This window comes from Mus pahari, unplaced genomic scaffold (assembly GCF_900095145.1).
Source record: "Mus pahari unplaced genomic scaffold, PAHARI_EIJ_v1.1 scaffold_9802_1, whole genome shotgun sequence".
Taxonomy (NCBI): Eukaryota; Metazoa; Chordata; class Mammalia; order Rodentia; family Muridae; genus Mus; species Mus pahari.
Genome location: NW_018392869.1, coordinates 9,694 through 21,550, shown reverse-complemented (window position 1 = coordinate 21,550; position 11,857 = coordinate 9,694). Strand labels below are relative to the sequence as shown.

General features: G+C 41.9%; 1 protein-coding gene across 1 annotated transcript in view; it reads right to left on the bottom strand.

The window, feature by feature from the left end:
* Positions 1-3,235: 3,235 nt before the first annotated feature.
* LOC110315217 (vomeronasal type-2 receptor 26-like) overlaps positions 3,236-11,857 on the bottom strand; it is a 17,262-nt gene continuing 8,640 nt past the window's right edge. The window contains exons 4-5 of the mRNA XM_021189327.1: positions 10,183-10,306; positions 3,236-4,212 (exon numbers count right to left, since the gene is read on the bottom strand). Coding sequence (XP_021044986.1) covers positions 3,236-4,212; positions 10,183-10,306 — 1,101 coding nt within the window. The remainder of the gene's footprint in view (positions 4,213-10,182; positions 10,307-11,857) is intronic.

The following is an 11,857-nucleotide window of genomic DNA, read 5'->3' as shown; positions in this document are numbered from 1 at the left end:
CTAATAAAATAGACTTTCAACCAAAATTAATCAAAAGACACAGGGAAGGACACTTCATATTCATCAAAGGAAAAATCTACCATGATGATATCTCAATTCTGAACATCTATGCCCCAAACACATGAGCGCCCAAATGTCTAAAAAAAATATTGCTAAAGTTTAAATCTTACATCAAACCCCATACATTTATAGTGGGAGACTTCAATGCACACTATAACCAACCTACAAGTCATCCAGACAAAAACTAAACAGAGAAATAATGAAACTAACACACATCATGAATCAAATGGACCTAACAGACATCTATAGAGTATTGCACCCAAACACACAAGACTATACTACCTTCACAGCACATCAAGGATCCTTCTCCAAAACTGACCATACAGTCTGTCACAAAACAAGCCTCAACAGATACAGGAGAACTGAAATAACACCTTGTATCTTAGCATACCATTGTGGATTAAAGCTGGTCTTCAACAAAAGCAGAAACACCAGAAAGAATATATAGTCATGGAAATTGAACAACTCTCTACTCAATGATCTCTGGAACAGGGAAGTAATAAGGAAATTAAGGACTTTCTAGAATTCAATAAAAATTAAGGCACAACATACCCAATTTTATAGAACACAATGAAGACAGTGCTAAGAAGTTCATAGCACCATCTCCATAAAGAAATTAAAGAGAGGCCCCTTGATCTTGCAAACTTTATATGCCCCATACAGGGAAACACCAGGGCCAAGAAGTGAGAGTGAGTGGGCAGGGGAACAGGGCAGGGGGAGGGTATAGGGGACTTTCAGGATAGCCTTTGAAATGTAAATGAAGAAAATATCTAATAAAATAATTTTTTTAAAAAAGGAAATTAGAAAGTTCTCATACCAGAAATTTCAAAGTATACCTGAAAGCTCTAGGGAAAAAAGAAGCAAGCATACCAAAGAGGAGTAGAAGGCAGGAAATAATCAAAATCAGAGCTAGAATTAATCAGCTAGAAACAAATAAAACAATACAAAGAATCAAGAAAATAAAGAGCTGGTTCTTTGAGAAAATCAACAAGATAAACAAAGCCTTAGCCAAACTAACTAAAAGATAGAGAAACAGTATTCAAATACACAAAATCAGAAATGAAAAAGGAGATGTAAAACAAAAGACTCTGAGGAAATTCAAAGTATCATTAAGTCTTGCTTCAAAAGGCTGCACTCCATAAAACTGGAAAATCATAACAAAACTGATGATTTTCTAGACAGATACAACTTACCAAACTTAAATCAAGATCAGGTAAACTACTTAAACAGCCCTATAACACCTAAAGAAATAGAATCAATAATCAAAAGTCTCCCAACAAAAACAAACTCAAAGCNAAATGGTTTTAGTGCAGAATTCTACCAAACTTTCAAAGAAGAGCTAATACCAATATTCCTCAAACAAGTCCACAAAAATAGTAAGAGAACAAAAACTGCCAAACTTATTCTGTGAGGCCATAGTCACCCTGATACCTAAACCACACAAAGACTCAACAAAGAAAGAGAATTTCAAACTGATTTCTCTTGTGGACATTAATGCAAAAATACTCAATAAAATACTCACAAACCAAATCCAGGAGCAAATCAAAGACATCATCTAACAAGATCAAGTGCCCATCATCCCAGCAATGCCAGGATAGATCAATATACAAAACTCCATCAATATAATTTACTATATAAACAAGCTAAAGAAAAAAGTCATGTGATTATTCCATTATATAATGAAAAAGCCTTTGATATAATGCAACACTCCTTTATGTTAAAGGTATTAGAGAAATCAGAGATGACCTTTCATACAAATAAAAATACAATGAAAGTTCAAACTCTGTAATTGATTGAGAATGTTTTTAATATTAGCATTATTGGGACATAAATCATATAGTGTACAATTCATTCATTTACATTATGAAATTTTCCAGATGTGGGAGCAAACCTAAAATATCAGTACTCGGGAGGCTAAGGCAGAAGCATTACTACAAGTTTGAAGCCAGCCTGGAGATAATGGAAAGTTGCAAATAAATAAGTAAAAAGAAATGAAAATTTACTGGTCCTATTTATATTGGTATTGTCTTACAACAATTATTACATATATTTTATTTTTGATAAAGTGTGGTTGGCAGCATGCACACAGAAGTGCATATGAACACAGAGGCCAGAGCTGTTAAATCNCAGGAGCAGGAATTACAGGCGGATGTGAGCTTCCCGATATGGGTCCTGGCCACAAAACTGTTGTCCTCTGGAGGAGTAGCAAGTACTCTGAAACACTAAGCCATCTCTCAATTCCCACAGTCACATTTAGAACTTCATCACCCCAGAAAGAAATACTGTACCCTTTAGACTTCACTCCTCCCCACCAACCTCCCCTCGAGAGAACTCAAGAAAGCACTAGTCTAATGAGTATCACTATGGGTTAACTTCTCCAGAATGTTTCATTAAATGGAATATTAAAATGTATTATTTTGATTGGCTTCCTTAACTCACTATAAAATTCTGAATACTTAACTATATATTAAACAGTATACTACTTCTTATGTTTATTTTTTATTTACAAAAAAAATCCTAGTTATTGAGTAAGTAATACCAAACATTCATCAGCTGGTAAACATTTAGATTCTTTCAATTTTTAGTATATAAAGAATGCTTCTCTGAAGATTCATTTACAGTCTTTACAGATATGATTTATAGTTCTTGGGCTTATATCTAAGAGTGAGATTGCTCGATCAGATGGTAAATCTGTAAAGGAAGTATAGTGAAAGGTTGAATTCCCAGTAGGGTCCTCTAAAAGCAAAAAAGACAGATCAACAATCTCCCTTTCACTTTTGCACACACTCAGCAACCCTTGACATCATCATCAGCACCTCATGACACTTTTCCCACCTTTGCACTGTATATATGGATGCAACAGGTGTTCTGTGGTTATCAAGCAGAGGTCAGAGAACAAATTAGTGACATCACTTCACTACATCCACCATGTGGGTCCCGGGTATCACACTCAAGTTGTCAAACTTACTGGCAAGCACTTTTACCCATTAAGCCATCTTCTAAGCTCCCCTATTCAAACAGCTCTTTTAACAAATAGCTATGGAGAGGAAAAAAACAGTGACCACCTATGTATCACTATAAACCAAACAGTCATTAGGGTTTTCTCTTAAGTATCTACCTTGAATATTGATCTGTCTTAATACCTTTTGATTCACTAAGAAAGAGTGAGCCAAAATCATATATTTGGTTCTGGTGACTGCCCTGAGAATTTATACCTTCTCTGGAGCATCTCATCCTGTTTTTCCTGCTGTGCACAGTACCCTTGCCTTAGCCAGGCAGGAGTGTTCTTCTCAGGTTTCAGTAAGATGATGTAGCACTTTGGGATGAAGATGCCACCCAGAAGCCCAGCAGTGGAGGCCAGGATGGAGAAGATCTCTACAGCCACAGTGGACTTTCCCCGGGCACTGTGGTACAGGGGAAGAAAGGCTGTCCAGACACTACAGAAGAGCAACATGCTGAAGGTGAGAAACTTGGTCTCATTAAAGACATCTGGTAGGCCTCTGGCTAGAAAAGCCACAGAGAATGTACCCCCTGCGAGGAAACCCAAGAAGCCCAGCACACAGAAGAAGGTGGCATCAGAACCCTCTTGGCATTGGATGACAATGTGCTGGGGCTCTGAGATCATATCCTTGTCTGGAAATGGTGGGGAGGTGCCCAACCACACCCCACAAAGAACAACCTGTATTAAGGAAGCAATGAGGACCACTGAGGTAGAAGCACTAGGGTTCAGGCATACCTGGATCCTGCTCCCTGGCTTGGTGACTCTGAATGCCAGGACCACAGTGAGAGTCTTAGCCAGAACGGAGGAGACAGCCACTGTGAACACCACAGCAAAGGTGGTCTGACGGAGGAGGCAGGTGGTGACAGTGGGTCTCCCAAGGAAGAGCAAGGCACACAGGGCACACAAAGAAAGAGAGATCAGGAGGAAGTAGCTGAGAGTTCTGTTGTTGGCCCTGACCACAGGTGTATCCCGGTGCTTCAGGAACACTCCAAGAACCAGGACAGCCAGACCAGCCAGCAAGAGTGCCACCAAAGCCAATATGAACCCCAATGGTTCCTCAAAGGCCAGGAAGATCTCTGTCCTGGGCAGGCAGTGGTCTCTGGTATGGCTCGAGTACTGCTCCTTGGGGCACAGAAGACATCTCTTCATGTCTATGGGAGACACAACAGCAGCATTTCTGTAATACTATAGCTCTGAAGGAAGGTATCCCAAGATTAACTTCTCTTACAGCCTCTCCATCAATTAATATATTTATGAATTATTCTTGGTGACAAGGGATGGAATTGTGTTAGAGGTATGAAGAAAAATTAATATTCTATATCTGTTTTATGTGGGGGTTTTGTATCTGTCTTAAAACTGTTTACTATAACACAACCAGGTCTTGAACAGGTTGAGTAGCAGATTACATTGAATTCCTAAGCTTCCTTCCTCATTGCCTTAAATGTTGCGATTATAAAATTGCACTACTATACCTAACTTTTGTAAGTTTGTGTGTGTCAGTGTTTGTGTGTGCATATGTATATGTACTGGAAGCACATGCATGTAGAGATCACAGATTATAATTGGATATTGTTCCTTGGTCACTTCCCACACCTTATCTTACTAATAAAATTTATTAGTAAGATCCACCATGTGGATCTCAGGAGCTGACTTCAGGGTGTCAAAGCTAATAGTGAGTACTCAAATCCATTTCAACAACTTAACTTTTTAAGAAGTATTTATTTTACTAGTTGAGTGTTTTGTCTATACATATGGAAAGACATCATGTGAATGCCTGGTAGGTGCAGAAGTCAGAAGATGGCATTAAATCCCCTGAAACTGGAGTTGCACATGGTTGTGAGCCATGTGAGCACTCCTAACTGCTGTGCCATTACTCTCCAAACCCTTTCCATTCTAGTTGTTGAGAAAGGATCTCTCACTGAACCTAGAAATCACTGAGTTGACCACATTGAGTAGCAACTATGCATTTCAATTATGTGAACATTTTAGTGGTTCATTTTTTTCTCCAATGCTAAAAGATATTAACAAATGTTTTAGACTGAGTTATGCACCCAATATTCATTTGTTAAACTCCTGTCCATCAGTATCTTAAAACGGAGCTGTATTTCGCATAAAGCTAACTGGAGATGATGTAATAAAGGTTAAATGTCATCACCAGGATACATCCTATTTCCAATAATACTGCTATTCTAATGAGAAGGGGGAGTTGGAGGAAGGTGTAACTGCAAATGATTTAATCTCAGCACTTGAGAGGCAGAGAAAAGTAATTACCTTTCAGTTCATAGTCAGTCTGGTCAAAAAGGTGAGTTCAATGCCAGCCCAGGCTGCACTGTAAAACCTTATCTAAAAGCCAAACAATAAACTGAAAAGAGGACAGACAGATAGACAGATGCACGCACGCACATTCACATACACAGAGAGAGAGAGAGAGAGAGAGAGAGAGAGAGAGAGAGAGAGAGAGAGAGACAAAATCTTCAGCAAAAATTAATCCTAATGGCACCTTGACCTTATATTTTCAGCTTTCAGCAATGTAAAGTAGTAAGTTCTGTCAAAAACAGCCCAGAATGTGGTGGTCTGTTCCAATTCAACCTCTAGGATGAACCCCACTAATACAGACAAAGAAGGAAGTCACAACCCAACATCCACCATGAGGTTTAAAAAGCAAGTGAAACTGATCAGTGTCAATGGAAGTCAGGGTGTTTTTATGAGGCCAGCAGATGCTGGTAACAGTACCTAATGCTATGTTTCTTTCTAGTTTTTTGTCTGTTTGGTTTGTTGGTTGGTTGATTTTGATTTATCAAGACAGGGCTTCTCTGTGTAGCCTTGGCTGTCCTAGAACTCACTCTGTAGACCAGGCTCATTTCTGAAATGAGTCTGCCTCTGCTTCCCATGCTGTCATTAAAGGCCTGCACCACCTACACTCAGCTAAGCCATGGTTCGTTCTTTCTCTTTCTTTCTTTCTTTCTTTCTTTCTTTCTCTTTCTTTTTCTTTCTTTCTTTCTTTCTTTCTTTCTTTCTTTCTTTCTTTCTTTCTTTCTTTCTTTTTCTTTTCAATCCAGTGCATTGGGGTCATCCCAGACCTGAAGGAGAGGCAGCAACCCCCCAGTGGCCCATTTGGCGAGTTTTTACATGTTTTCCAGGGGCAAAATAGAACATCAGCAACTAGGCTGATTAGTGGAACAGTGCACCCTTTAAACTGATTTGTTTTTAGGGAATGAGGTAGTAGGGGCTTACTCAGCTTCTTCCTTCTGGCCTTCATGCTCTCTGACCTGTCTCTTCCAGGGGGAGGGGATCCAGTGGAATTTTCCAATGGCTGAGCTGACCTCTTCATCCCCCTCCCCTTTTCTTTGTGCAAGCTTCAATCCTGAAGCTATTGCTGGTATTCTGATAGCTCATACACCTGGCCTTCTGTATCTAGTTCTTTGTATCTACTGCTTTAGCTACACTGTACCTATGTGCTCCTTAACAAAAACAACCAAGTGGTTTAAATGTAGGGGCCAAAAGTCAACATTAGCAGAAAAACAATTAGGGGTCCTAAGGAGGTGGATATGAGGGTGGTTAATCAAGAGGAGAAGTTAAACCAAGACTCGAACCAGCCCTGATTCTGTTCTCTCTCTCTCTCTCTCTCTCTCTCTCTCTCTCTCTCTCTCTCTCTCTCTCTCCTAACCCTTCTCTCACCTTAGCCATTAAATCTTTAACTACCACCAGAATGGTCTCCAGTATGCGCGTCCCGATGTTTCACACACCCAAGTAGCATGGAAGAAATGGTTGTCTCCCTGACACTGATTGGCCTGTTGCTGGTTTCTCTCATCTCAGGGTCACTCATTATGAGGGTTTCTCACAGGACACTTTTCAACTTTGGGTGTCTGCACCCTAAAGCTCCCCCCTCAAGGCCACTTCCGGGACATAGTTTAGATTTACAAGTCCCTTGTCCCCACATCCAGGCAATCCCTCCCCCTGTGTCTCCAGGGCAGCAACACCCCAGAAGACAAGGTCCACCACTAAATCACAGAGTTCAAAGACAGGGACCAGCCACCAGATACAACTTGGGTAGTAGACCACGCCACATCCCCAGTGGCTGAGAGCATCAGCCACCAGATACAACGTGGGTGGTGGACCACGCCACATCCCCAGTGGCTGAGAGCATCAGCCACCAGATACAATGTGGGTAGTGGACCACACCACATCCCCAGTGGCGGAGAGCACCTGCCAAGTCACCCTGGTAGGGTTGTGGGAGCTGCTGAGACTCAGTGCTGGAAGATACACCATAGCCATCTTGTGGTTTCTCTGGCTTGCGGAAAGGGCTTACTTGGGTGTCTGGCTGCCATCTAGTTGGCATCAAGCGCAGGTGCTGATCTGCTATGAACCCAGGCAGTTACTTCCTCTGCTTAAACAGAGGTCGGGGTGGTCAACAACACCTGGAATGGCCTTCTCCACTTTGCTTTCAGGTGTTCACCACAATGTCTCTTAACATATATTCAATCTCTAACTTGGTACTTGTGTGGAACCTCTGGGGTAACTGCATTATACAGGGCACTAGGTTTAGGCCACAATTCCAGGTGGCTGATTTGGAAAGCTTGCAATTGAACCATAAGATCCTTGTCAGCCTGAAAAGTCACTCTAGAGGGGAGCAAGAGCCAGTGTCAAGGGAGCGGTATCTCAAAAGGGGTCAAGTTAAAATGGTAGGGGGTGTTCAGGGTCAAGGGGAGGTGCACCAACCAGTTCTAACCAGTCTCCAAGGTCAATTTAGTCAGGCTCTCTTGTGTTTGTTTATTTTCTCTACCTGCCCTGAGCTCTGGAGATAGTACACACAATGGGGCTTCCAATAAGCCTCCAATATCTCTGCCAATCCCTGACTTACCTTAAGAGACAAAAGCAGGTCTGATCCAATTACCTTGGGCACTCCGAATCTCTGGAAATTTTTCTTCTAATGTCTTCTTAGCTACCATGGTAGCTGTTTCCTGCTTGGTGGGGAATGTCTCAACCCATCCCGGGAAAACATCTACAAACACTAGAAAGTATTTGTAACCATATTTTCCCGGCTTAACTTCTGTAAAATCGACCTACCAATAAACTCCAGGCTGTTCTTCCCTAGGTCTTTTGCCCCGTTTACTCTTAGCTGCATAAGCATTCACTTACACTGTTCTACTATCTCTCTAGCTCAGAACCTGAGGTCTATAGAGAGAGAGATTTCTGGGGAGTATAGTTCTCCCTTCTTGTGTGTGCCATTGGCCCACATTTTCTTGGTAATAGTTGGTTGGGTAGCAATCTGAGACCTGAAGGAGAGGCAGCACCCTTTTAAAAAAAATGGATGTTTTCTTTATTTACATTTCAAGTGTTATTCCCTTTCCCAGTCCCTCCCCCAAGAAACCCCCTATCCCATTCTCCCTCCCCCTGCTTCTATGAGGGTGTTCTCCACCCACCCACCCACTTCCACCTCCCACCCTCAGTTCCCCTACACTGGGGCATATATCGAGCCTTCATAGAACCAAGGACCTCTCCTCACATTGATGTATGACAAGGCCATCCTCTGCAACGTATGCAGCTGGAGCCATGTGTATTCCTCTGTTGATTATGCCATGTTTCGTGATCAGGGTCCAGACTGTGTACACTATTTGGTAAATATAGTTCTGGGAGCTTTTCTTCTCACCTTCTGCTGCCAACAACAAGGCTTTTCTATGCCTGCTTTAGCCCATTTTAGCTCCCAAATAAGTAACACAGAGACCTAATAAACTTATTAACAGAATTCAGGGATTATGCTAGGCATATATTCATCTGTATATGGCTGCCTACTCCACTCATTTGGCATTACCTGCAATCTGAGTTTTGCACTGGATCACTGTATTCCATGTATGTCCACATAGTTACTCCTCTAACAATCTGCCCATGGTGAATATTCCTGGTCCTTCACCTATTCTTCCTTTCTTACACTATCCTTTTGATTGCCAACTCTTGACTCTGATCACAAGACCTTCCCTACTCCTTTCTGCACAGCTATGAGCTGAATCGGAGGTGATGGGCCAGAATTTTTACACATCACTGAGAAGGAGATGATTGTAGTCAGTGACTAGACTACAACCAGATCTCTGGATGCAGCAATCAGCACCTGAAGGCACAGTGCACAAAACCATCCCCAACATCACCCATCAAGACACAAATGAAGTAGGAATTGCCTACACATCATTTTTACACATCACTGAGAAAGAGATGATTGACAATGTCAGTGACTAGACTACAACCAAATCTCTGGATGCAGCAATCAGCACCTAAAGGCACAGTGCACAAAACCATCCCCCAACATCGCCCATCAAGACACAAATGAAGTAGGAATTGCCATGGCAAGACCAAGATGGCAGGTAATGGAACATGGGGCTGGGAAGTAGGCCAGTTCAGAAATTTCTGGTTAGAATAGCTCAGAATCTACCCAGCTATAGTGATTGAAACTTTTAATACATGTAAAAGTCTCCATGTTGTTATTCAAATCTAGGGCTGGAATAGAAAAGCACTTACTTTTACAATGTTTGCCAATGGACAATCCATTAGGCTGTGAAATTATGGATCATTCATTTGTCTTTCTCAATAAAGCACTTACCAGGGAATAAGTATAAGGGAAGTATTCTCAATGGTGTTCCTACCTAAGTCTACAGGAAAACAAAGACTGGCACACATCAGTAGATGGGAGAGGTGGTATGAATGAGAACGGCCCCCATAGGCTCATATATTTGAAGGTTTGGTTCCTACAGAGTGGACAGTTAGAGATGGATTGGGAGATGCAGCCTTACTGGAGGAGGTGTGTCACAAGATATGGCTTTGAGAGTTCAAAGTCCAACACCAGGTCCACTCTCCACATTAAGAACTGCATGCTGCCTGTGGACCAGAACTTAAGTTCTCAGATACTGGTGTAACACCATGCCTGATTGCCTCCTGCCACATGTCCTGCAATTATAGCCATGGACTCAGCCTGTGAAACTCTAAGCCCCATTTCAATAAGTTTCTTTTAGAGATTGCCTAGGTCATGGTGTCTCTTTATAATAGTAGAACAGTTACCAAGACATTTGAGAAATACAGGAAGCTCACAGTGCCCTGTGAGTCACTCAGATTCCAGACCCATAAGCCCTTACCTCTTTGGTCTGCAAACTGTCCCTCAGGGCATGGACTGCAATCAAAACAGCAGTGGGGGGCTCCCAGTCGGGGTACCTGACTGAACCCTGGAAGGCAGCTTTCACTGCAGATGGAGGTGGGCACCTAGTTACAAAAAGCATAGTGTCACCAGTGACTCTCCAGAGATAAAGATGCTTGAACTCACACTGAGAAGCAGAACAGAAAAGTTTCCTCTCAGCCCACTAGATGAGAGGCCTTTCAGAAAATATTTCTGCCCAAGTGACGCCAAACTGTACAGGTACCATTGTGTGTAATAGAGGATGTGCTACATATAGTTTCCTTAGCTATAGCTTCAGAACTATAGAAAACTGTGTGAGGGTTGGCTTCCAATATCTCTGTAGCTCATATGTTAACAACTGACGATAAAGGGCTATAGAGATGGCTCAGCTGCCAGGAGTATGTGCTGCTCACTGACAGAAGCAGTATTCAGTCCCCAGCACCCACAGAGCACCTGACAGTATAACTCTATTTCCAGAGGATCCAATTCCCTCTTCTGACTTCTGCAAGTACTAGGTGCACACATAATAAACAAATATTTGTACAGGCAAAGTATCAATACATGCAAAATAAACAATGAAAACTATAATATTGTCAGACATTACAGAAACACTGCCATTCCCTTCTGTCAAGTCAGCCTGCTTGTCTCAGTTACTCACAAAACCATCATTTTCCACTATTTCCTTCTATTTATCTCTTTTCTTTCTTTTAGATACAATCCATAGCCTGAGCATGCTTCCTTTGATACGCTAAACATTCTATTTCTTATTCTGATGCTTCCTGCTGCCTTGTGGCTGCTTGAAGGCCTCTGTGCCTAACTTAGAAGACATGGTTGCCTTTCTTCCTCTTCCCCATCTCCCTCCCATGTTAAGATGTTGAGATTTGCAATTTTACTATCCTGTGGTTTTCTCATAAACTCAAAGTGTTCTTGAGCTTCAAAAAGACTAAAATTGTGGATAATGACTCCGTTAAAACACACACACACACACACTTTAAGAGTATACTCATTTCATGGGACTTACAAGGACTGACTTAGTTTCTCTTTGCACAGCTCCACCTCCAGGCAAGGATCATCAAGATAGAAATGTGGGATGCTGAGGGATCTGCCACTACAGAAAGCCACAGCAATCCCAACCAGGTCATCCCCATTGAAAGGTACTTCAAAACAATCCTCTGAACATTTATCATGTGTCCTTTATACTTGACAAATCCAAGAATGGGAACCTCATTCTCATGTGGAAACCTTAAGACCACCATAGACAGGCGATGCCACCAGATCTAAGTTAGACAAAGTTGCAAACAAGGGGACTCTGTCCACTGACATATGCTGAGGTACAGCATGGCATCACAGGGTTACCCAGGAAATGCTGCAAGGGTAGCAATGGAAATCAGGGCCAGAAGCTGATGACTTCTTGGAATCTAACTCCTTAAGGCTTTGCTATTCTGTGACCAAAAGCAGTTGGCTTCTGGCAATTAACTCCTGCTGACAACAGCAGGGATAAACAAAAAGCTTAGTTACTTGAGTTCTTTTCTCTTTGACCCAGGCTTCTCAGTGGCCTGGCAAGAGGCTTAGAGTTCCTTAACTCTTTGTGAGCCAAAGAGGAAAGTAAAAGAAAGGAAAAGAAAGGAAAGGAAAGG